Source organism: Paramisgurnus dabryanus, chromosome 8 (genome assembly GCF_030506205.2).
Source record: "Paramisgurnus dabryanus chromosome 8, PD_genome_1.1, whole genome shotgun sequence".
Taxonomy (NCBI): domain Eukaryota; kingdom Metazoa; phylum Chordata; class Actinopteri; order Cypriniformes; family Cobitidae; genus Paramisgurnus; species Paramisgurnus dabryanus.
The window spans coordinates 24,132,088-24,158,986 of record NC_133344.1 but is presented as its reverse complement, the minus strand read 5'-3'; the positions used below and the strand labels follow the sequence as shown (position 1 = coordinate 24,158,986).

At 39.4% G+C, this 26,899-nt stretch overlaps 1 protein-coding gene across 6 annotated transcripts in view; it reads left to right on the top strand.

Moving 5' to 3' along the window:
- The window catches only part of sez6b (seizure related 6 homolog b), a 236,344-nt gene that overhangs the window by 194,841 nt on the left and 14,604 nt on the right, over nucleotides 1-26,899 (top strand). For all 6 annotated transcript variants that reach the window (XM_065281126.2, XM_065281125.2, XM_065281122.2 and 3 more), the window contains exons 5-9: nucleotides 1,793-1,978; nucleotides 7,253-7,421; nucleotides 7,953-8,119; nucleotides 14,558-14,752; nucleotides 17,380-17,518. In XM_065281126.2, coding sequence (XP_065137198.1) covers nucleotides 1,793-1,978; nucleotides 7,253-7,421; nucleotides 7,953-8,119; nucleotides 14,558-14,752; nucleotides 17,380-17,518 — 856 coding nt within the window. The remainder of the gene's footprint in view (nucleotides 1-1,792; nucleotides 1,979-7,252; nucleotides 7,422-7,952; nucleotides 8,120-14,557; nucleotides 14,753-17,379; nucleotides 17,519-26,899) is intronic.

Genomic DNA, 26,899 nt, shown 5'->3' with positions numbered 1-26,899 from the left:
CATTACGCAGCTCCTCTCCGCTCGGTGAAGGAAAAGAATTGCAGTGATTTATCAAACTGAGGCTTTCTTAGACACAGGAATCCAACCTGAGCCAGCGGAGGAAAAAAAACTTAAACAAAAACATTAATTCTGTTTGACAAGGCCCTCCACCTCTAAACAGCACCATTGGATCACAGACCGGAGCCGGGTGATTCTTTCATGAAACGTGGTGGTAATTCACTGTTGCTATTGGTTTAGGATCAGATAAGGAGAATCTGAGCTATGAAAGCAATACTGGAGGTCATTGAGGGAGGCAGCACAGTTTAATTAATGCCTGACACCTGAAAAATGGCTGTAATATTTCAGAAAAGACTCGTTCATAACAAGCTGTATAGCCGTTAATGCGAGATAACGTTGCTTTTGGGAAAATAAACCATCTTGATCATGGTGTTGGTGGTGTACTTGACACCTGCTATTTACAGAACGTAATTGAAGACCTTATGTTAGCTGTGAGCCCTTCGAGAGCCTCTACTTGTTTTGTACATTTGTGTCAATTCATCTTTAAAGACTTAGTGGCCGAAATGACAGGGACGTGAGGTGCTGGCTGTATCTCCGGTATAACAATTTTGTGCTCAGTCTATTGCCAGTCTGCATGAGTGACATTGATCTGAGCCAGGTCAAAGGTTATAATGCATCGCCCTGTGCATATATTTTCTGGCCTCCGGCTAAGTTTTGTCATTCTTGACATTGTCAATGCCCACGCTCAGCTCTGAATTTCCACAGCTAACAATAAGGCTGCCAGATTCATACTGAGACAGGAAGAAATGAGCACTGGAATTTGTCATAAATTGCAAAAATCATAAACCTCTGAATGAAGCAAAAAATTCATGCTGGGAAACAATTCGACACGTTGGAGCATGTGGTGCAACCTGGATTTATTTCCCTCTAAGGCTTTCCTGGACTTTTGTAAAGAGGGAAAAGATGGTCACTTGCTTATCAAAGCCTTTCTGTGTCTGACTGCCATTGAAATTCTCAGCAGCCTTGAATTCTGACCCGTTTCATTTCTGAGAAAAGGTCTATGGCTTTCATGCCTCATTCAGTTTCTGTATTCACAGTGCTGGCTTGTTGATTTTCATACAGGTTGAAAGTCCAGCACACTGCTGTAGCTTGCAAATCTTTATTAAATGTAACATTTTATCTTAAGACCTTTTCAGGCATTTAGAAATATGGGACTTGCAAGCCGGTAGTGACAATCTGTGAAAAGGCTTTTTTGAGAAAGTATTGACAGTGGTTTAGTACTGACTGAGACCCAGGAAAGACAATGGTCAGTAAAGACTCAACTAAATGACCAAATCTAAGAAGCCATTTCAAGGATGTTATTTGAGCTTGGGTCATGGGGTTAATATAAGATTTGTTTAAGACTTAGACATACTTTTCAAAGTCCATAACGTCAGATGTCTGAAGTCTGTCTGGTGAAGTGTGTTCAGAAAGTGGGCTCATTTATGATTTCATCGTATCATATTCACTGGATGACTTCGGTCTGGTGGGCGGAGGACACGGAGAACAGACATGCATTTGGGACAGACCCTCAGAGACCATATTAAACTGAGAGAAAGAAAGACAAATGGAATTTGTTGAGATAATAAATCTTTTGAAATAAGTCGGAGTCACCTTAATGAAATTTTTAAGATTCCCAAAAGACAATCGTCTCAGTACAGATACTAGTTAATGATAGTGTTAGAAAAAAATGCAGTGCTGCAGTTTTAATCGTTTGCCTTACTATTTATTCTTTTTTCTCTCATCTCTATTCCAGCGTTTGTATTGAGTTGTAACTTCCCTGATAGACCGGCTTACGGGGATGTTTCTGTGACCAGCCTGCATGCAGGAGGAGAGGCTTACTTCTACTGCTTTAATGGATACCAACTGCAGGGTTCCTCCACCCTGATGTGTCGCAATGCCACCACACCCTACTGGAATGGAAAGGTGCCCCGCTGTCTCGGTGAGTCTTAGCCATATTCAAACCAACAGCTGAATTTACAGTCTGTAATCTTATCCTAATCATTATGTACTGTATATGGGCTGCTAATATAGTAAAAATGTGTACATTTAGGGGTGGCTCACATTTTGCGTCCAAAACCGCACGGAAAACATGACCTTTGGTTGGTCATGGCGGATGTAGTACGTCCAAATCCCATTCATACTAGCAGGAATCATACTATACAGAACCTACTGCTTTAATGGTCAGTAAGTAGGTTTAATCTCATTTAGTACGTACTATACAGTATGCGGTTTCAGACGCAGCCTATGTGACGTGAACATCATTGAAAAGATGCAAAAGCTGCAAACAGTTTTTGCAAAATACCACAGTTTTTGCAAGTTCACTCAATTTTTGCACGTTCACACATTTTAATCGCATAAAGTTTCATAAATATCCTGCATATTCCATCACATTTTTTAAGTCAATGTGCCATAAGATCAAGGATTTTTGCCCGCAACAATCACAAAAAACTGGGTTAAAAATAATGCAGCCAATTAAAAGTTTAAAGTAGATGAAATTGTTGTTAAATTGTTTGTAATAAAAAGACATTAAAATTATTAAAAATGTGAAGTTTGTATTAATAATACTTGAAATGATGCAAAATCCCCTAAGTGCATCTGACATCTAGATTTTTTTTAGGTGGCTCACATTTTGCGTCCAAAACCGCACGGAAAACATGACCTTTGGTTGGTTCTTGTCACTTGACCTGTGGTGCGCTTGCAGCATTATGAACAGTTGAGATGTTTTTAACTTGATGCCATGCCGACACACCTGGAAAAAGCATGCGCATTGCTATGAGCACGCATACCATACGCCAACATTTGAAATGACGAACTTGAGCTTGCAAAAGACGCGATATGTGACCGCCCCTTAAGCGCCATCTAGTGGAGAGATTCAGGGTTCCCACGGCTCCTTGAAATTAGTGAAAGTTTGAATCTGGGGGGATTCAAGGCCCTGGAAGTTTTTGAAAATATACATGCAAAGATACAGGTCATTGAAAGTGCTATTTTCATCTATTTTATGCAAGAAGTTTTCTGAAAAAAAAAAACATTTTATTTCCTGTGTATTGTAGGATAATATCATAAAAATTCTAGACCTTTTAAGCACACGTGCTAAACTGTTTGCTTTAAATGCTTATATCTTCTGTGTGCAAATGTTGATGTATACCAAAATACTTTTTGCATAGTTGTGTTTGACACATGAAAACGTCTCGGGTTACGTATGTAACTGTTGTTCCCTGAGAATGGAACGAGACGCTGCGTCTTCCTTGCCAATTTTTCCTGCGTCCTGTAATGCTGTCTTTGGCAATATTTCAGATAGCGATATACTTCCTTGCTCCCGCGTCACCCTGTCTTTGTCGTTAAGCCTCATCATTGGTTGAATTTGATATACACATTCATATGCACTTACCCTTGGAGGCGTCCCTAAAGTGTCACTGCAGTGACGCAACGCGAGTTCCCTCAAAAGTAACAATGTATCTTAAAAGGTAACACAATGTAACCTTGCTCTCACTTGAAATGTGTCCCCACATTTAGTCCTTCAATTTGAGGGTATTGGACCTGGAAAGTCCTTGAAAGGTCCTTGAATTTGAAGTTAACTAAGGTGTGGGAACCCTGCTGATTGCGAATTGCATTCCAACAACCCACCCCTCAAATTCAAAAACATATGATAGACACCACAAGACAAACATGTCAACGTCTGAGACAACGTATGGATGAAAGGCGCTCTGTAAAACATGACTGTGTCCCACGGTGTATGTATAAAAACTAATATAGTTATGTTTAATAGTGAATTTCTGTCAAGAGATCTTTTTAAAACTTACACAATGCACCTTAAGTGTATTATTATTTGCATTTAATAAATGCACATACAGTAAAAAACAAAACAATCGCAGTCTCCTTCTTTCTGAATGGGCTGTCCTCACCATAATTAAATAGCAAGACCAGATTCTTTTCCGCAACTTAAACATCTAGTTATCGGAGACCACACCTGCCCATCAGCATCTGGTTTACATCTAGACTCTTAATCGTGTGTTAGCCCAGAAGTTTTTTCCAAGTATTGGGTGCACTGTAACAAAAGCATCAGCTAAATGACAGTTAATTACCAAATCTGCAGTGTTTGATCTCTGCCCCTAAGAAATTCAATTATGAAGCAGTGCCACAGCAGCATTAAGCAGCACTGCTATCTTTAGAAGTATATGAAAATCTCCAGTCCACGCGAGTGTATAAAATAGTACCTTCAACTTTAAATGAACCTTATTTCATTTGCATATAGATGGTACGGTAAATGTTGGGTTTTGCCACAAAGCCGCCTGCCAATCAGAAACACAGCCTTCTTACACAAGCTGATTTGCATCATTGTGAATCCGCCCTGGACCTGCTCCTTAGCAATTATCCTCCCTATTCTCTGCTTCTCACCAGAAACATACACCCACAAGTCATCATGTCATTCAAACATACTCTGCTTAGCACCCGACGCAAAACAAATCTCACGCCTGTGTAAATATTTTGTCCACACAGGTGTGATTTAACTCGACTGAGGCGAATCTCCCGGCGCGCACGGTTGCTCCTTTCTCCTTTCAAGTTAATTGGGGTTTGATCATTGATTTTGCTTAGAATGTTTGTATCTGATGTGTTTGTGCCGCAAGAATATTAACAGCCGTAGCCCCTCAAGGCAGCCCGACGTGACAGCCTGATTGACAAGCTCGCCCTCCTCTGCATAAATAAGGACTCTCCGTGCCTCAATCTCTTCGGAGTGCCGAATCCCCGGGCTGGAGAGCTTTTCCACTTGCATGACAAACAGAGAAAGATCTGTGATTCCAAACAAGGCTGAGCTCCCCGAAGGAGGGCTGTTTTGATGAAGGATCTCATTTAGCGGTTTGGAGGCGCGGTTGCCGTGTGAATCATGAGGAGGTTTGGATAGCTCGCGGCTGCCAGGCGCTGCCTACAAAACCTAGGGTTTCTTAGTCACTGCATTGATTCGTAGTGAAATAGCATAAATGTGCCATTTAAGAAGCGTGTCCCTGCCATGCTGATGCGGAGCTGAAGCAGACCTTCAGAGTCTGATTACTGATCAGCATGGGCAGGCTGCCAGAGAGTCCACTTTAATTACACTCTGCCCGCCTGGCTAACCTTCAGCCGCCGAGCTCAGAAACCATCCACCCCTTTTCTTCTTCGGTGCCTTTCCTTTTCATTTTCTATTGCTTTTAACAAAGATAACTTTCACTTGCTGTCTTTCCCTGTATAAATCCTCTGTGCCGTGACCCAGAGGTTCTTATTATCTAAAACTATCTGAAATTTTCTTTGACATGTTTGCCCGCAAATTCTTTTTTCTCATAATTGAGTGTTTCTATTCTGTTATTATATCGTTCAATTATTCTGATTGTGTCAAATGTCTACCTGTAGAGAAAATCAGTGCCATTTGACAAATGAGATCTGTGCTTAGATTGGCCAAACGTCTCCATTTGCTCTCAATTTTAAACATTGTTGATGTCTGCTGCTGAAACTCTAAGGGCCCTATTTTAACGATCTGAAACGCAAGTGCGAAGCGCAAAGCGCAAGTGAGTTTGTGGGCGGATCTTGGGCGCTGTTGCTATTTTCCCGGCGGGAGAAATAACCCTTAATAAGGGGTTGGTCTGAAGTAGGTTCATTATTCATAGGTGTGGTTTAGGCGTAACGTCAAATAAACCAATCAGAACGTCATCCAACATTCCCTTTAAACGCAAGGGCGCAAGTTCCATGGCGGGTTGCTATTATTATGACGGATTTACCAGGCGTACGCCAGGAGCGGATCACAGCCGAGGAGACCCACGTTCTTGTAAGAGCAGTCAAAGACAGAGAAGATGTTTTGTATAGGGATAGGAGAAACCCGCCCAAATCAGCGTCGATCAAACAAGCGTGAGAGGAAATAGCCGCAATTGTCTCATCAGCTGGCATCCCCAGGACGTTGCGCCAAGCACTACAATGATGTCAGAAGACGGGGGAATCCCAAGCTTGCCAGCATAAATCGGGCAAGCCGTGTAACGGGAGGTGGATCTGCCTCTACACAGGACCTGACGCCAGCAGAGGACATCGCTGCGTCCACCCTCACCGCTGAAAGGGTTTGGGGGCTTTGAAATTGGACCCAAGAAACGCAAGCAAGGTCCAACCCCAAAGTCTTACAAATCAAGTTCATATACATTAAGGTTTCTTATGAAAACATTTTAACTATTATTTACATAAAATAAACGTAATACAGCCACACAACAAACTTATGAAAATATTTTAATCGTTATTTGCATGAGAATTTTTTAACGCAGCCACACAATAAATAAAAACTATCACCACAATGCTCACCACTATGATTTCCCTTATCTCATGTGTTAATTATCTCATGTGCGCGTTGTGCACGCTATGCATTATGGTCAAGCATGCGCCCTTAAAATGGCATAATGAACCACGCGCAACGCGCCACTGACTTTAGACAATTTTTTATTTGGTCAGTGGCGCAATTGTTTTTTGAAACTCCAAAATAGCATCAGGGATGGTTTGCACCGGCATTTTGTGCTGAACCGCCCAGGGAGCGCAAGTTCATTCCCTAGTTTGCCGACGTGCGTCTGTGGAGGGAAAAACCCGCTGTGCGCCGGTGCAAAATACGAATGATACATGCGTCACTGACAAAGTCAATTGCGCTGGGTGCAAGATAGGGCCCCAAATGTGAGATTACTGGGGCTTTTTCTCATGAGTATGTTGGAGTATGAATATGGAGTAAGTCTTCTGTTTATCAGATGTTTTTCCTGAGTCCCAGTAATCTTACTTGTGTCTCCTCTAGAGATCTCAGCAGTGTCTTAAAATGTGTTCAGATTTACCAAGATACCTCTTAATCCATACCGAAATATTTCGTTTTTTATGTGAAATCCACATAATATAAGGTTTATATATATTTCTTTTAGTTACATAATAATGAAATTATCCTGTGGGACAGGATGATGGAGGGATCTCAAGAGTCAGGATGTAAACCTAACATTGGATTCGGACATGCCTCGATGTCTTTCTGCCTTGGAATGGCAGCAATTTAGAGTTTTCAGATGCAGCCAAAGTGTTACTTTTCAAAGTTAAATCATTTGCTTGTCAAACTACTTTTCTTGTGTCATGCTGTTTTTCTGCAGCTCAAAGCGTACTGTGATGTCACTCCACCCCTAAAACTCTCTTTTACCTTCTTAACATCACCTGTCTCCTTTCATCTCATACTTCACAGTGTCCTGCGGGGGGATGCTAAAGAATGCAACTCTCGGTCGCATCGTGTCCCCTGGTTTCCCTGGCAACTACAGCAACAATCTGACCTGCCATTGGATCCTTGAGGCACCCGAGGGCGAAAGGCTCCACGTGCACTTTGAGAAAGTGGCCCTTGCCGAAGACGATGACAGGTCTGTGCCGCAAAACTACTCTCTGTCACTCAGCATTCAGATTTTTACATTTATTAATTATCTGACGTTCAAAACAAATAGTGTCTTTTCACCAAGCAGTCACACTCCAAATGTGTTGCCGCTTTTGGGGGCATTATCTGGTACGGGTAGAGCGAGGCATGATACGAACAGCTGCGAGAGCGCGGGTGAACGTAGATGAAAGTTTTGAGATCAGACACTTGCTTCCCTTTAAAATAATTTAGAATAATCAAATCCCCTCGTGCAGGCGCGGAGAGAGCGATTAGAGCGCACTCCCGGGCCTCAGGAGGGGGATTAAGTTATTTTTATTAGCTGTATCCGCTTTTTCTGCAGGCTTTGCTAACAAATGGACTTTTAATGAGGTCACTTGCTGCTCAGCTATTCAAAATCATATCAGGCAATTATTATGCAAACTGCCAAAAGACAGTACGAGAATTCTGAGGAACGTTACGTCTGCTGCCAAACCGATCTCTTTATAGATATTTACTGCTAATGTGCTGTTTACATCCACAGGTTCCTCATCAAAGATGGAAACCACATTGATTCGACTATACTGTATGACTCATACGAAGTGGAATATCTGCCGAACGAAGGTATCGTCAGCACTTCCAGGCATCTTTTTGTGGAGTTTACGACGGATGGCATTGGCACCAACACCGGGGTAGCCATCAGACATGAAGGTACAGAGCAACACAGGTGCAGATAGTAAATGCTTGGCAGTGGTTTACTGCGCAGATCCTTTTTAGATTTTCATCTGCGTAAACCAGCCTGCAGCATGTGAACCAGCACTCCGCTGTGATTCTGTGCAGGAGGCTGATTGGTCCGTTCTTTAGATGATTGTTACAGCAGGGAGCATCCGAAATCAAAATCACATTTTGGGGTCATAAGACATTATTGCAATGATGGCACTGAATTTAAATGCATTTTCTCTAAGCAGGACAATAGATGGTAACGATTACAGAGTTCAAACTTTGTTTAAGGGACATATGTCCTGTTCAGAGCCTTTGGGTTCTGGGTGGAGACAAAGCTTTCACGCTGAAGATCATTTCTCCCCTGTGCCTCGCTAAACACTCCCCTGAAATGAGATTTATTCAGATTAAATAAAATGGAAATCGAACCCGGCAAATTCATTTCAGCAAGGTCATTATGATGAATTTTAACTGGAAACACGCATTATTGTTTTTTGTACAAGCATCGTATTCCTATCCCCTTGACAGGTCAATCCAATGCACGCAGTTGCTTTTGTTCACAGGGATGTCATGCACACCTCAGTATCTTGTGATTATTATCCAGTGAGATCAATCTAATCTCATTTACCGTGGCACAATCGGATTACGCTATCAACAATATACTAATGTGCCTTCACCGCAACCCGTAACAATGCATCTTGTCTGCTTGGGTTCATGATACCTCTCTGAATTTCACACCAGGCAGAGCGCTCAGATCTTAATAGTTTTTCTAAGTAAAAATGTATTAACAAAATTGTTGATATCAGTACGCTCGTGAAGACATCACTCCAGAAAAGTCACAAAGACTTTTAAAAGTCTCTTTTTTCTGCATTGATTCTACAATTACAGATGTTTAATTATTCGTCATCATTAATATTGCCAGCCTGATCTTGCATGTATTTTACAAGTTGACTAATTCGTATGAATTCTTAGGAAGGAAATCTTGCAAAAACTTACGATAATTAGAAAAAAAGCAATAATGAAACTCAACATCACAGGGATGAATGCAAATTTTACAAAAACTTACAAATATGGGAGTACGTATTAGCCATCTCTTTAAACATGTATGAGCTGCCATGTGTTTTTATTGCTTATACTTTGGATTGTAGGTTTGTTTTGTCATATCTAAGGACTTGGAAAACCTCCCAGAATGCTTAAAGGAATATTCCATTTTCTTAAAAGAAAAATCCAGATAATTTATTCACCACCATGTCATCCAAAATGTTGATGTCTTTCTTTGTTCAGTCGAGAAGAAATTATGTTTTTTGAGGAAAACATTGCAGGATTTTTCTAATTTTAATGGACTTTAATAGAGCCCAACACTTAACTCAACATTTAACAGTTTTTTTTCAACGGAGTTTCAAAGGACTATAAACGATCCCAAACGAAGCATAAGGGTCTTATCTAGCAAAACGATTGTCATTTTTGACAAGAAAAATAAAAAATATGCACTTTTAAACCACAGCTTGTCGTCTAGATCCGGTCGTGATGCACCAGCGTGACCCCACGCAATACGTCATGACGTCAAGAGGTCATAGAGGATGAACGCGAAACTCCGCCCCAGTGTTTACATGTGCGTTGGAAGAGGACCGTTCCTACGTTGTTGTATGTGGAATGATACTAATTAATGTCTTTGTGGCAGTTTATTGTTTACAATGGTCCGCAAATGTGTGTTTCCTGTATGTAACACATGACCTCCCTACATCACTACGCATTTACATTAGGTCACGCAGTAAAGGACCTAGACAAGAAGTTGTGGTTTAAAAGTGGATATTTGTTATTTTTATTGTCAAAAATGACAATCGTTTTGCTAGATAAGACCCTTATGCCTGGTTTGGGATCGTTTAGAGTCCTTTGAAACTCTGTTTAAAAAAACTGTTAAGTGTTGAGTTAAGTATTAAATGTTGGGCTCTATTAAAGTCCATTAAAATGAGAAAAATCCTGCAATGTTTTCCTCAAAAAACATAATTTCTTCTCGACTGAACAAAGAAAGACATCAACATTTTGGATGACATGGTGTTGAGTAAATTACCTGGATTTTTTTTTTGTTGAGAAAATTGACTATTCCTTTAAGTAAACATTTGACAAGCACCCACAAGACCATCAATTATTGCCACCAATTTTGTCATTGAGAGGCATTGCTTACATTTTGGTTAGAGGATGTAAAATAGTAGTTAAATGACATTTGTGAAATTTTCATTATGGTTTTACTCATGGGTCATTCCACCGAATGGGTACCATTTCTGTCCCCAGGGTCATTTTGTATAAAAATGCAAGAAAACTAACTCTAAAATACATTTTATTTATTAAGCAAAGTGTCCTGCATGTTAATCTAACACCAAATTTAAAAAAAATTAAAACATTAATAAAAACTACACTCAACACTGAAAAATATCATTTTTTATCTGTCCATCCATGCTCTCTATCTATATTTTACCTTTAAATATATAAAACAATCAATTTTTTAGGTAACTTTAATTTTTTGCTTTTTTTGTGGGTGGGATATGGACCCACATCTTTGCTTTAAATATTTTTTACCATTGAAAAGTCATAATATTTTAGATACATGCACATTTTAGTTATGTCGCCAGGATTTCACTCAGTCCTGTTACCCAACACGTCCCCCTCTGAAAATGTAGGAATATCCTGCAAGTCACATTTCTAAGAGGAAGTGAAATCATCTGGATCTTCTGAAGGTCATGTGAAAATCAAAAGTCACTTTTCTCATTTTCTTTTTTGTATATTTTATGATATTGGTGCTATGAATGTGAATGTCAATCTTAATGTTCAGTCCTGTTACCTATATTATTTCTTTAATGTTATCAGATTATTTTAAAATAAAACATTTTGGGAAATCCCTCGAAGTGTCTTAATGCTATTAGCACATATTTAATGCAGCTGTATTTCATCTATTTGCTCAGTGCCGGTCTTTCCTATACGCAAAGTACGCAATTTGCATAGGGCCCCGCACCACTAGAGGGCCCCCTTGATCTCAGAATTATTTAAAACCATTATATCAAAGAAAAATTATTATTATGTTTAATGAAAACAAGACGCTATAATTTAAATAATTTGCAAACTTCCGAATTTGTGCGGGTTTTTAAAAATACTTAATGATTTCTTAAATCACTGATATGTACTCGGACAACATGCAGGCAGTTTCAGAGGCTGCAGCATTCAGAGGTCACATTTGTAGGCTGCATATGCGTCATAAAAACGTATTTTAGAATATTAACAATTATAATGTTGACTATTATTCTTAGTTAATGGTTAATTGTTATATTATGCTTATGACTTGCAAATGAAATGCTTATTTAACTTAAATAAATCAGGCTTGATGACGTATGCAGCGCGCATATGCGACATGATCCGGAGGTTGCAGCCTTCAAATTTAGAAACGGCCGCGTGCATGACGCAGAAGAGTGATTTGGTAACGATGCGCATATTATATGCCCACCATTGATTTAAAACAAAGACAAAGCTATCCGTCTGGAGCAGAATAAAGGGAAAAAAACGTGAAGCAAGGGAACAAGATAAAGGATTTGCGCGAGCAGATTAAGTCAATGTAAAGACACGCGTCCTAGCATGATGGGGCGATTCAAATGACGCGAATTGGGTGACGCAATTGCCGCGAAAACACGCGCTTTTTCCTTTGAACTTCAAGAACGCGCTCTCGTGCAGGATAATTTGACGAGAGAGAGAGAGAGAGAGAGAGAGAGAGAGAGAGAGAGAGAGAGAGAGAGAGAGAGAGAGAGAGAGAGAGAGAGAGAGGTAAGAATGGTGCCCACGTCGAGAAAACTTAATAGAAGACTTGAAATTTGTAAAGGATTAAAGTATATGTCACTCGTTTAATTACAGTATGTTAACTGGATAACACTGGATATAACTCATTGTATAGATAATAAAATAATGTATTTTGATTACACAAATCAAACCTAACTATATGATTGTAGCTGCTGACCAGCATAGGGAATCTCTATGGCTAATTTCTAAGACATGTTGCTGATACAGTAGTGTGTTGTACCTTATCTTGTTAATTGAGTCTTTTTGGGCATCTTATGCCTAGAATTATTCAAGGAGATTGATTCTTTTAACTTCCTTTAAAGTTTGATCAGTTGTGCATAATGACATGTGCAACAAATGGATATAGGGTGTCAAACTCATAGATTTGCAATATTTAAAATCAGACACTATTTTTAAAATATTTGGGGTCAACCTCTGTGACAGCTTTAAAGGGACACTTCACCCATTTGCATTAAGCTTTGTATAGTTAGAACTCCAGTCATGTTTTTGAATGGTCATGCATCATTTCCTAAGTTGCCGCTGAGACAGGAGAAATACAGATTTCAGTGTTGCACATCCTTCTTTCAATGATGTAAAAATCATCATTTTGCATCATTGAAAGAAGGAAGTGCAATGTCTTTGTTGAGGGAATGAGACTACAAACACCCCTTTTCTCTGTAAAATAGGCACCAAATTCTAAATGTATGTTACATTTCGACTACAAATATAACACTTTCAATAAAGATTAATGTTTCTACGGGTGAAATGCTCTTTTAAAGCTGAAACTTATCAAATCCTATCAGAGGTCCAGAATGTCATTGAAACACACCAGTGGCTTTGCTGTCATCAGTATTAAACATGTTACCCCTCGAAGTACCCCTCCCCACAGAGCCCCCCCCCCACATAACAAATCCCAATTTAACCCCTGTGTATTAACAGTATGTATTTATATGTAATTTAATTTGATTCATTACATTCATTTAGATCAGGTTAATTTTTTAGTGCTTCTCACAACACATTTTAAATCAAAACAACTTATCAGCAAATACATGTTTCATGTTATAATCAGCAAGTTTATCAGTCAGGGTTTCAAAGTAATGTGCATATGGGAATATTATACAGCTATAAGATAATACACTATGTGGTTAGTTAACAACTAACTAACAGCAACATTGACTGGGTTTTACCCAGATAGCACAGGTACGTCTGTGAGATGTCTGGTAAAGATCTGGAGATCTGGAATACATCTGGTGTGTAAAAACATCTTATAAAGGAAAAGAGCTGCTTTACATACATTCTAAATCAAAAACGTCTTGCAGACATCTTCAATATGTCTATATGACATCTTTTAGGAGACGTCTCACAGACGTATTGCAGATGAGAAAACAATTTAAATAAGACATCTTGCAGATGTAAACGCAGACATCAAATAGACGTCTCCGAGATGTATGTGTGCTATGCTATAAGGGTCTGAATGCACTGACAGAGGGCCCCTGACAAAGCTTTGCTTAGGGCCCCCCAGCATCTAGGACCGGCACTGTATTTGCTAAATCTATGCTAAAAACTCAGTCCTGTTACTTTCAGTCCTGTTAACAAAATGCCTTCATTAAGAAACCATGTTAAAAAAATAAACTAGTTACCTGAGATTGACCAATTGTCATTTTAAAAAGTAAAACGTGTGTTATTAGATTTAGTGTTAAAAAAACTAAAGTATCAACTTAACATGCTAAACATACTAAACATGCAAATGGCACCAATTTGGTGGAATGAACCTTATGGCAACAACAGAAGATGCACATTCAATTATGGACTGCATATTTCCATATCAATCTTACGTTCATGTTGAATCCATCTAATACTGTTGTCATGTTGGAGATGATGAAAGTATGATTAAAATAGCTAAATTTTACATATAGAGAAGGTACCCAAGCTGAATAATACATCTGTCTGGGGATATTAAGCAATAGGGGGCCATTGGTAATTGGCAGAAAAGCAGAGCTGAATGTAAGGCTCAATAAGGGGAGCATAATCTAGCGCGTGCTCGAATAAGGCCAGACCCTGAGGGACATCAAAGCCAGTGTTGACTCATGTCTAAACGTTGTCATCTAAAGTCTCCTCCCTTCCTTCTAATCTCTATTCTACATTCTCAAACAAACCCGACCACCAATAACGGTTCAGCCAGGCGTATCAGTTTGTTGTTTCCCTTTGTGGATTTATCCATTCGCATTTATTCATATTGTCAGGCCGCCTCTATTTCTCTATGCCTGTAAGTGGCCTTGCAAGTCTAGCTAAGGTTGATTAACTAACAATCTTCTTCAAGGACAACTGAAACCTGAGATTTGCCTCCAGGAGGATTTCGATTGGTGCAAATGTAAAAGCACAGAACGGGGCTCAGGCAAATTGCGTCGGACCGCTGCCTCCAAACGCTTTAAAATTCAGATTTTGCAGTGTTGTCTGTATTTCTGACAGATTATTACGTGAAGCGTTTCTTGACTAATCTAAGCGGACCGGTTGTCTTTTTGTTTCAAATGGTTGGTGATAGTGTTTGGACCGTGATGCGCATCTCAGAGAAAATGATTTATAGTGTTGCCCGTGTGTTTCTCTCAGCTTTTGCAGCGGGGCACTGTTACGAGCCGTTCGTCAAGTACGGCAACTTCACCGCCACTGACAGCACCTACGCTGTGGATGCAGTTGTGGAGTTCGCCTGTGACCCGGGCTACACCCTTGAGCAAGGCTCCGTCATCATCGAGTGCATGGATCCCAGCAACCCGCAATGGAATGAGACTGAGCCCGCCTGCAGAGGTTTGTATGTGTGTTTACACATGGATGCACTTAACAAGAGAAAACATTCAGAGAAATATGTGTTATGATTAAAGCTATAGGTCATAAATAAGTTTTATTATTCATCCGAATCGTGGATGTGGTTCAAAAGTAGTATGCTACATTGGCAGTATCAGATTGCAGCATCATGTAGGAAAAACAACAGATGACATATTTGTAATATCTAAAGGGGCCATGGCATGAAAATCTGACTTTTTCCATGTTTAAGTGCTATAATTGGGATTCCAGTGCTTCTATCAACCTAGAAAATGTAAAAAAGATTAACCCAGTGTAACCATTTTCTGCAAGCACCTGAAAAATTTGGTCGTTGAAATTTGTCTCTCCTTATGATGTCATAAGGAGATCTTATGCTGCGTTCCAGGCAACCTGTAACCCGTAACTCACGACTTCAAAACCACGACTCACGACTTTGAACTGGGAGTACATCGATCTAGTACGAGTTCACGGGTGGGAAGTCACGGGTTTGACTGCCGTTCCAGAGCACTTTCACCGGTAGAAGGTTGTAAAAACACGAGTTACAGGCTGCCTGGAACGCATAGGGTCGTGAGTCGTGGTTTTGAAGTCGTAACTCACGGGTTTACAAACCTGCCTGGAACGCACCATTATTATAACAATAATGCCCCTTAATCTGCACTATCCAACCACAGCACTGCCATTTAGTGCAGAGAGAAAGAGAGAGAGGGAAAAATATTGACAAAGTTTCAATTGCAAAAAACACCATAATTGTGATCAGTATTTGAACAAAGAGATTAAAAGGAGCGCAAATGGAAACTTCATTTCATATTTCTTTTTGAGAAAAACACACAGAAATCTCACAAATGTCTCCACTAGAGTTTTAGAAAAGGTCACAAACTGAGCTTAGTTTTGCAATCCAAAGTCAAACTAAAATTTGCTGGGGCATTTTCAACCCAGCCGTTGGGTTAAATTAACATGGAAAATGTTTATGTTTCACCAAACAATGGGTTAAAAATAACCCAGCATTTTAGGTTAAAACAACCCAGAATAGGTTAAATTACAACCCAGCGGGCTGGGTTTGTCACTTTTTGACCCAACACTTGAAAATAACTCAGCCATTTATAGATAAAAAAAATTTATATGAACTTTTTTATATTAATTTCTTATTAAATGTAACAAATCCAGATTATGTTACCAATGCATACGTCATTAATTTTATAGCTCCATACTCTTAGGGGCAGTTTCCCGGACCAGGATTAGCTTAATCCAGGACTAGGCCTTAGTTTAATTAGGAAATATAACTAGTTTTAACAAACATGCCTTACTAAAAACATTACCTGTGTGCATTTTGAGGTAAAACAAAGGGCCCTGATGTATTTTAAGATATGTAAGTGCAAGTTGTTTTCAGTTTGGAGAGCTCTTAAAAGTGTTTAAGTCTAGGACTAATCTAATCCCTGTCCAGGAAACCGCCCCTTAATGTATTTTAACAGTTGTCTCATTTCTTTCTATTTTATTTTGTTCAAAATAACATCTGATCATATTTATATGAAACATAACGCAGAACTTGTGAGCTACATATGAAAGATTAACCTTTGAGCAATAACATTTCTATCTGGGAATTTTTACAACCTAGCACACAGAGCCTTGCATAATGGGAGATTTTGTGTGCAAATTACATTCAACATTAATTTTGTGGGTGTGTTGTCTTATTTGCATAATTTCTTTAGTGAATTAGGCATTATAACAGTGAGCACTACTATGTGAGTTCGTCTTTGCTCATGTGTGTGTGTGTGTGTGTGTGTGTGTGTGTGTGTGTGTCGGTGTCAATAGGTGTTAATATAACATCGTGCACATTTCACTGCATTAGTCAGAGCTGAAGGGCTCTACAGGCGGCATGTGCAGATACAGTACAAGCACCTCACATCCCTTTAGTGCCTTTTCTATGTAATCCACTACATCCTGTGTCACCTGGATGAGTTTCAGACACTCTTAGTCGCATTCACACGCCTAAAGCAGAGCTAAAAGCGTTAAGCCATGGCGGTTGGAATCAGGAGCACAAGCTACAAGAATGTGAGAGAATACCTCACTTATAAAGCATTGATCCCCACACACACACACACACACATGGTGGCATCTTATCTGACCCTGTGCCCAAGTATATTTCTCCAGCTTCACAATAGAGTCAGGATTGAAAGGATTTAATCATATCGGCTGCAGTAGAGGGTCAAGACAACAGCTTTTCTTTTTGCAGCCGTGCTTAGGTCCAGTTAAGCCAGTGTACTGGTGCGGAAAGAGGGAAAACAAAAACAGAAAGCCGAGATTATTAATGCGGGCAGAATTGGGTTCCGGTTCTGAGACTCTGTGTCACAAAACACTATAACAAGAATAAATGTGTTTTCGTTTACCTTTGTTTGTTTTATTTATTTTTCATCTTGAATGATTGTGGTCTTTAACTATTAATATTTTAAACAAATACAGATGTGAAAACAGCAGTTGCAGATTTGCATTGCTTTTACAGTTGCATTTATATAGTAGATGCTTATACCCAAATTGATTTTCAAATTCTTCATATACAGTATCCTTTATATTGAGTTTTACATGACCTCTTTTGTCTGTCTATGGTTGTTTTGCAGCTGTATGCAGTGGAGAGATCACAGATTCAGCCGGGGTTGTGTTGTCCCCTAACTGGCCTGAAGCCTATGATAAGGGCCAGGACTGCATCTGGGGGATCCATGTAGAAGAAGACAAGAGGATCATGTTGGACATCCAAGTGTAAGCCAATCAAAGAGTAGTTGCTGTTATACTATATACAGTACAAGCCATAAAAAAATGAACTGAATACATTTATATTCCCCCAAATCCGGCAGTTTGTCCTCTTCACAGTTTCAAAGCAGCCTTAGCTAACTTTTAAAGGTAAACACCACCCTTTTTTTTATATTTTACTATGTTCTTACCTCAATTTAGACAAATTAATAAATACCTATCTTCTTTTAATGCGTACACTTAATCTTTGTACAGCGCTTTGTGAATGTGTTAGCATTTAGCCTAGCCCCATTCATTCCTTAGGATCCAAACAGGGAGGAATTTAGAAGCCACCAAACACTTCCATGTTTCCGTATTTAAAGGCTGTTACATAAGTAGTTACACCAGTAGGTATGGTGGCACAAAACAAAACGTGGCGAACTATATTGTATGGCGGAAGAGCACTTAGTTTGCAGTACTTCAACTTCGGGTGCAGTAATATTGACGGAAACTGGAGCAAGAGGGGGAGGAGTCAGGAGTGATGATGTAAGTGCTGCAAACTAAATGCTCTTCTGCCATACAATATAGTTCTCATTTTTGTCCGCTTAAAAAATCTCCACATTTTATTTTGTGCCACCATACTTACTTGTGTAACTACTCAAGTAACAGTCTTTAAATAGGAAAAACATGAAAGCGTTTGGTGGCTTCTAAATTCATCCCTGTTTGGATCCTAAGGAATGAATGGGGCTAGGCTAAATGCTAACACATTCATGACATGCTGTACAAAGATTAAGTGCACGCAATGAAAAAAGATAGGTATGTATTAATTCATCTAAGTTGAGGTAAGAACATAGTAAAATGTTGAAAAAGGGTGGTGTTTTCCTTTAATGTATCTTTCCAAGTGAATGCAGTCTTATATAGCAATAATAATAATAGCCCTGTTCACCCATCACACTCTAACTCTGTTTTTACAGCCTCAAACATGCGTTAGTAGAGGACTGACATTCACTAGTTAGTTGGGTTTGTCCTTGGTGTGGCCATGATTGCATCTTATCATTTGGTTCTTTGCATCATCTTCTCCCCGCTGACCGATTCGCCTTCATTCTGCTCTCTCACCATTGACGAGAAACAGCCGTCACCGCTTTGGGCATTTTCTGAGATTGAACTACAGTAACCTACAAGTCAAAGACCTTCAATGGCTTTTTGAAGATGTCCCACAACGTACATCTGTAAAACTGACAGCCTAAACCTTCGTCTGACTAAACCTAAAAACTATTTGAAATTTCGCTCTGTTGCATCAATTATTACTGCGATAAGTGTGGCATTGCTGGTCCTCTGTAGGGACTGTTGTGTTGAAACTCTACTGAAGGGTCATGGAAGAGGTGTAGTGTTTTTGTTGTTTGTGGTGAACATACCGGATCATGCTTGCTAAATTCGCGCACTTTGAAAAAGCTTGGGCAGTGTAACGGTGCTGGCAAGGAGATCGAAAGACGACAAGCTAGAGTGAGTTATTTTCTCTACAGTTCCTTATGGGGGATAAGAGACTCAAACTGCTTGGAGACATAAGATAGATTATCATCCTCCGCTCTTACAGTGAAACTGAGAGTCCCTTTTGAAACAAAGTGCCGAACGGGGAGTTGAGAGTGAAAGTTAAAGAGATGGGCGATAAAGAGGATGGAGAAGTGGGATGCTGAATCACACCTTGTAATTTTCAGAACAAAAACATAATTGCATATTGCTTTTTATAAATAATATTAAATGTAGCTGTTTATTCAAAGCCAAAAGCACCAGGTGATAGAAATCCCAGCACTGTTATACTAAATATCAGCACTCTTGGGAATGCCACCCAATCAAAATAATGGACCGCGACTAACTACTAAATAAAGGTTAATAAACCGAACTGCATAACAATTTATTGGATGTTTTTTTAAATGTGAAATCAATTATGTGAGGAGAAAAACAAGTGTTGAGTGCGATTGCTTCGTCAGGTGAGGCACAAAACACGAGACCTTGCTTTGTTAGACCCAGATAGATTATTCATGCATTTAATAATTTGGCTTCCTTAATTAAGATTCGCTCATTTGCATATGGCTCCTTTTGCATTTGTCATATTTTCTCTCTCCCTCATTCCGAGTGTCCCAACTGCAGCGCTACATTGTGTGACTGTGTAATAAATTACGTCTTGAATGTTTGGCTGGAGATGCAGTCAACATAATTAATTTTCCATTTAGTTTATGGTGGAGGTAATGGAGGGAGATGGCAAACAAAATTTGAGATTGCTGGATGTTCTTTGCCAGCAATAAACGCTACGGAGGCTGCATGATTTTACATAATATAATCATCTCACGTCTTACTATGTACAGTAGATAGGGAATTAATGATGAAGGCGCAAAAAGGTGGATTGTCCCAGGTGTGGCTGTGATCATTCTGGTTCACTGTAAAGCCTCCACCCTTATAATCTTTAAACGACCACATTTGTCAAAGCGCATATGGGACATGATCAACCAGGCGAGTCAAATGAGATGTATAGACAGGAAAAATGAGCCAGGAAGGAGGTGGAGACAGCTGTTTAGCCCAGGGAGAGAGAAAAATAGAGATCTGGCACTCCTGCAGCCGATTTAATTATTAAGCAAAATGGGTTTTGTCCTTATATGCATGCATGCATCTTAAATGTGATCATTGATCCTCATTGCTATGGAGGTGTTTGGTGCTTTTTGAATAAAATCAGGGTCTTGTCCACTGTTGGAAGCTCATTACAGGGCTGTAAGAACATTTTAGCCAGGTAATGAATTTGCACCCAGTCCTCTGTAATCATTCATCAATGTACAGCGCACTCCCAATTACCTGAGAACGTAGGGCGTAATGAAGGCTGATGAATTAATTTAGCAAGAGGGTTTCTCACGCTGTATGTGCCGTACGGTGAGAAGGGGAGGATGGTGCACAGGTGACAGCTGGCACACCTGCATACAGCCGTTCGTAGACCGCAGTGTTTCCCAATCCTGGTCCTCGAGCACCCCCTCCCAGAAAGTTTTAGATGTCTCCTCATTTAAAACACATGATTCAACTGCTGATGAGTTAAATTAGATGAGTTAAATCAGATGTGTTAAATAAGGAGACATCTAAAACTTTCTGGGGGGGGGTGCTCGAGGACCAGGATTGGGAAGCACTGACCTAGAGAATTTTGGGTAGCAAAATTATGGCACTGTATGAGTACCTTCTACTGCCCCCTGCTGGAAGTCTAGTGCACAACTTTAGCCTACTAGGTTGTTCCTGGACCAGCATCCCTTTGATGGTGTTTGAACAAAAATAACAGTGACCCATACTGTATATCAGATTTTGATATGAATGTTGCTTTAGTAAAATTTTGGTTAAACATTTATAAAGTGCACCTATTTCATTGCTAAAAAACTAGGTAATTTTGTGTATTTGGTTAAAGGCAGGATAGGCAGGAATTATCTAAAAAAAACTTTTTTACAAATTTGTTTAAACTGTCTTTATATACCAATACATAAGTAAAATGTAAGTACTCTGAAAAAGAGAGTATAAAAATCGAGTGTCTGTAAACCTCTCACCACTGTTTTAAACACAGCTCATTTTTTCATTCACTCCACCTCCTCCCCTCTGGGTTTCTTCTAAAGCCACGCCCCCAAAACACATGAACGTGTGACGCTGACCGGCTCTGCTGGGAGCGCGGTGCATGTAGTAACATCATGTCACAATCACATGTAATAATACACCTAACTTTATCACTATGAATATAAACAAATAGGATGGCTTTTAGTACTCACTATTAAGCCAGTGTTTTGCATGTAAGAGTTTCCGTGATGAAAGCATTGTTGACTCTGATGAGGACTACACTCCAAGGACAATACCGCTACCGCATCGTCGACTCGCGGAAAAGCTACGCGATATTTACTCTCGTTTGATTGCTTCGTTTATTCCTTTTTTGCCTCGTTTGCCTTCGCTGACTGGATATGCAGGTACTGTGAGTTCTGAATGCTCTTTCTCTGCCATACTTTTGCCCTTCCTAGAGTGCCTCGTGCCCGTTCAAATCAATCGGGTGTGCGCATGTGTGGGCAGATCCCATAGCAACAGGGGTGGTGCCATGGTCGCGAGAGAGAGTGATAGTCGCACAAGCCAATCATTTGTTTCGTTCTGAATGGAAAAATGAGCTGTGTTTAAAATAGTCGTGAGAGGTCTAAAGACACTCAAGGTTTATGCTCTCTTTTTCAGAGTACTTCCATTTTAATTATGTATTGGTATATAAAGACAGTTTAAACAAATTTGTAAAAAAGTTTTTTGATAATTCCTGCCTATCCTGCCTTTAAATACAATGTGTTCGCATGGTTTATGGTAAAAACAAATTATTTTCCACATAAAAATTGTTTGTTTAAAATCGTGAATCGGACAATAGGTGCCCTTTAACATGACCCCACAATGATAAAAAGTGACTTTATTTGGCAACGATGTACACGGTTTTTACTAGTAACAGTTTATTAATATGATTCCTGATCCCAAAAATCTTGCAGGGCCGATGCAAATTTGGTTTCATGTCAATGGGATCATGTTTGAAAAGCTATGCAGTGCATATCTATGCAACTAAACCGGTAGCTGTATATTAATATTGAAAAACAACACATTTTAGTGGCACTGTGACAACCACAGTACAGACATAATGACAATATGATATTAATAAATACCACTTACCATTTATAAGTTAATTGTACTTCGTCTACCACGATGCCTAGCAGGTTGGTCCTATAAAACTCTGTGCCTGTCATGTCTTGTCATATCCAAACATCCTTCTTGGATATGAAATTGTTTAACGCCAAAATATGCTCTTTTTTCAAATAAACTTGTGTTCAAAACTACTTAGAACACTATCTAAGGATGCATTGAAAAGTAACTTCACGTCTGCTGCCGTGTTGGAAAAAAACTACTTTGGTGTGTCGCATAGAAGTTGTTATCGTCTTGCTGCCCCTTCCCCGTCTTGTGATTGTTTCCATATTTCAGGGGCAAAGTTGGTCCATAGTTTCCATGCTAGACTTGCAGCATGAATATATTTGTGTGCAAGGCAGCATGGGGAAACCCAGGCTAGCAATGTCTTGCATCTGTGATGAAATTCATTCAAATGAGATACGGTCTTAATTGACCGTGAGGTCTTGATTGTGTATTCTGTTTATTTTTCTTCCATTGCACATATATTTCTTTCTTTGTTTGTTTTTTGGCTTTGGTCTGCTCTTGGCTGGACTGCATGGCTCTGTATTGTGCTTGTGTTCACTGTCCCTCAGAGAGTCACAGGCATTAACAGGCTGGTAATAAATCAAGGCCGTTTCATCCCCCAGGCACCGAGCCAGAACCCAGACCAATATTTAACTTTCTAATTAAGAAGAACTGTGCAAAAACCCAAGAACTCATTTTCCTCCTTTATTTGTAGAAATCCTCATCTTCTGCAAGTCTCTCCGAAAATGTTTACAATCCAAATGAAAGTTTAGCCTTCTCTGTTTGTCTGTCTTACCCCAGAGCCAACACTGTATGGCTTTTCATACCAAAGCAACTGATGCTTATCCGCTTTCATTTCAGAAAAGCCCTGTGTTAATTTGCTGCTTTTGTCCTGAGTCCATTTTAAACAAATGGATGTGGACCAAAGGCCAACCTGTGGTCTCCTGTGGCTCTCCAGTGGGTTTTATACCATGTGGAGTCAGTCACACATATTATTGCCATAGTCTGTAAGCCCACTGCATGTTGGGAATATTTGATTTTCAGCTTTGTGAGATAGATGCTTATAGTGCTTTTACAAATTGGAAATTCCCCCAAAAAATTAACAAATAAAAAGTGCAGATGCAAAACCCTCATAAGGTGCATCTGAACTGTTTTCTTGTATATGAGCATTTTTTAATCATACTCTTGTGTTTAGGTTCAGTAATTTCACTCTAATGACAATGAATAGCTTATCAGTATCGGTAATAAGTAATTGAAATAACTTTCACAAATTTGTATTTCACTGCAAAACCCTCTAAGTGCACAAAGCCACTTCTTTGGACAAGACATAGTAGACAGTTACAAAATCACTAAAGTGGCAACTAGAAACATCGCAAATAATGAAAGTCAGAATTCAAAAGGTTAAAATGAAGAAACTCAATAGGGACCCAAGTTTGAACTCATCTTCTATAAACTCTGAGGATTTTGCTGAAAAATGTACACAGTGCTTAACGGATAAAGGTATTTAGTGAATATATAATACGTGCAGAGAGCATTCGGTTAATATCACTATCTCAATTTTGACTGAAGTGGCGTTTGGCAGCTTTTGCATCTGAGCTCTTCAAATTTCAAATGAGGCTTTCTAAGAAAAGATCATAAAGAAAAAGAAATGTGATGTGGTCATAAAACAATAGACAACCACTTAAACAGCTTAAAATAATGCAGGTAAAATTGCATCGGGTTTATACTTTTTGTGCAGTTATAAAATGGTTAGTTCCAATCCTTGATTCTGACTCCCTTCAGCCGTTACTTATTCACGATTCAGCACAGCCTCTCGTACCTTATTGCTTACTTATAAATGTGTCAGATGTTGCAGTCATATGTATTGAAAACACTGATCTATATAAATGACTGTATTGGGCATGACGTCACAATTGTGAAGCCACCGCGCCGCCATATTGGTATGCCCAAACCTTCTATTAAATCAATGGACGTTATCAGATTTGAATGATAAAACATCTCTTTACTAGTCTCTGTTTTTATATCTGAAGTCTCCCTGTACATTATTACAATGCAAACGTCCTAAGCATGTACATAGTTATTTACTGAAAGTTGTACATTTTGCTTTTTAAACAGTTATTATACATTAATCTTTATTACAGTATCAGATCAGCAGACAGACCGCAGCATATTTAGTATTAATGACAATAAACGTGATCATTCTGAAATCTAAATAAATAATCATGCTTTGTACCGTATGTGCATGCATTAATTTGCTGGTTTTGTAATTATGTTATCTTTACAAGTTACCTAAACTTATCACTTAAGAAATAACACTTACCGTGTAGGCTTTCAATGTCATAAAACTTTATTTATACCCGTGTCATTAACAGAATGCAGCAGACACACTCCCCTTTTATAAATCCATTATCCTGCCCGATTAAAACATAAACATTGAATTTAGATCATGATTTTGAATGTAAGTCAATGACGCCCTCTGCCGCGGCCGACACATGTTTTCAATTGATTCCAATGGAACCTGTGTTTTTCAAATATGCCGGCGTTCTGCGTTTTTTCTGCGCTGAGCGTTAAGAGTTGAAAGAGATTCAACTTTGGGTGAAAAGCTCAGCTTGTCAATGTCAGTTCCCACATCACCGTCCAATCACAGTGGAGGGAGGGACGGGACAAGTATCACAACAACCAACCAGCTCACAGCTCAAGTATCACAGTTAAAAAGCGCTCAGCTGAAAAAACAGCTGGCATTCGGTCCCGTTTAAAAGTTTTGGTGTGCACAACCCCTAAGCGTTCTACGTGCAATCCAGTCATTTATACAGATCAGTGATTAACACACACCCCTGTACCTGCATATTTACTTTAGGGTGCAATGCTATTTCGTGGCAGAGAAGCTTTAGTTGGTATGTCACGTCAGACTCACCGTGCCCAGCCCTCAGAACAGGGGATTTGATTGGAAATACTTTTTTGCAACAGTGCAGTCATTCATTCATGTGGAGGGGAAAGGAAAAGCGCTTTTCTATATGTTTTTTCGCTGTGACGCATACCATTGTTCTAAGTTATGCCCATGTTAATCGGTCACCCCTGTGAATTACAGATAGGTACAGATAGGCTTGGATTGCTTGACAGATAATGGATCATTATGGGTTATTTTTCCAATAAAACACACCAGATGGAAAATACTTGTTTTTATCTTTCCTGCAAACAGAATCAAATGCATCCTACACACTGTGAAACCAGCAAAAATATATCAAGACATTGGTGTCTGTGTAGGACAGTTTAAGAAGCCATAGGGTAAATCTGACTCAAACTTGGTGTGGTTGCCCACTCACAAGCATCAACATGCACAGAAAACTGCCTGCAAAAATATGTTTTCATCAACTTTAAAGGTATAGTTTACATAAAATTTCCAATTCTATCATCATTTACTTACCCTTATATAATCTCTCTGTTCTGCTTAACACAAAGGGATGCATTTTGAAGGATGCAAAACTAGGGCACCATTGACTTCCATAGTAGGAAAAAATAATACTGTGGAAGTGAATGGTTCCCCCTTATCTGTTTGGTTATGAACATTCTTCAAAATATCTTGCTTTGTGTTCAGCAGAACAAAGAGATTATATGAGGGTGAGTAAATGATGACCGCATTTTTATTTGTGGGTGAAATATCCCCTTAAGATTCAGAGAGTCTAAACCCAAATGACAATTATTTGTTGCTTCTTTTTTAATAGGCCCGCATTTGTCCTTTCCTTCACGTTGTGCTTAGTTGTGAACGATGTGACTGTGAGCTCTATATGAGACTTTAATGCATTCTGATGGCAGCTGTGTTGTTGGCCAAGTCAAGCTGAGCCTGTTTTTGTGATTAAACAAAATGAAATTACTGCCAGCAAATGGAAAGCATGATTGATTTTTCTCGGCAGATACGGTGTGCTGCTACGCAAAGGCTTGTTTAACTTTATCACAACAAATCCAATAAGGGCTGACACAGTTTCACTCTCCTGTGTCAGGGGCTCTTTTGGTTCAGTTGCATCTGCAAGCAAAAGAAGATGCGGCGAGTCTCCTGCGGCCAGAGGCAAACAGCATTACAGGGTTGTTGACACTTGAATAATATACATCCAATCCATTTGCCTCATGCATGTAGGCATATGTGTGTGCGTGCATTTGCGTCTGGGCCATAACCTATACTTGCTGTCTTCATTTTGCCTGAATGTAATCGTTCTGCCTCTTGCTATAGCAGAACAGAGATGATGAATTATTCCCCTCACTTCAGTAATGACTTCCATTACTGTTCACTTGTGATTAATTAGTGACAAGATAGACTGTGTATGTCTGACTGAATCACACTCACGATTGGCCACACCGTCTGGTTCTGTTAGATGTCAGCCAGAATACAGAACCACACAGAACACAGTCGCATAGAGATATAATTGTATGCATTGTGGTATAGCTCTATATATCTCAAAAGCCGGCCCCCTTCTAATATGGGGCAATTATTTGTGGCACATTCTGGTACGGTGGTGTGGAAGATGATGGGACTTGAACGTGCCAAGGTAACACTTTTCATTTGATGACAGTTCTATTGTAGTCCAAGCTCTTTTGTCACTTTTATGCAAGGCTGTCAGGTTTCTTGAAGGAATTTCAAATAGTTCTTGAAGGTCGTATTGGCCAGGCTTTAAAACATCACATTTTTGTTTCATG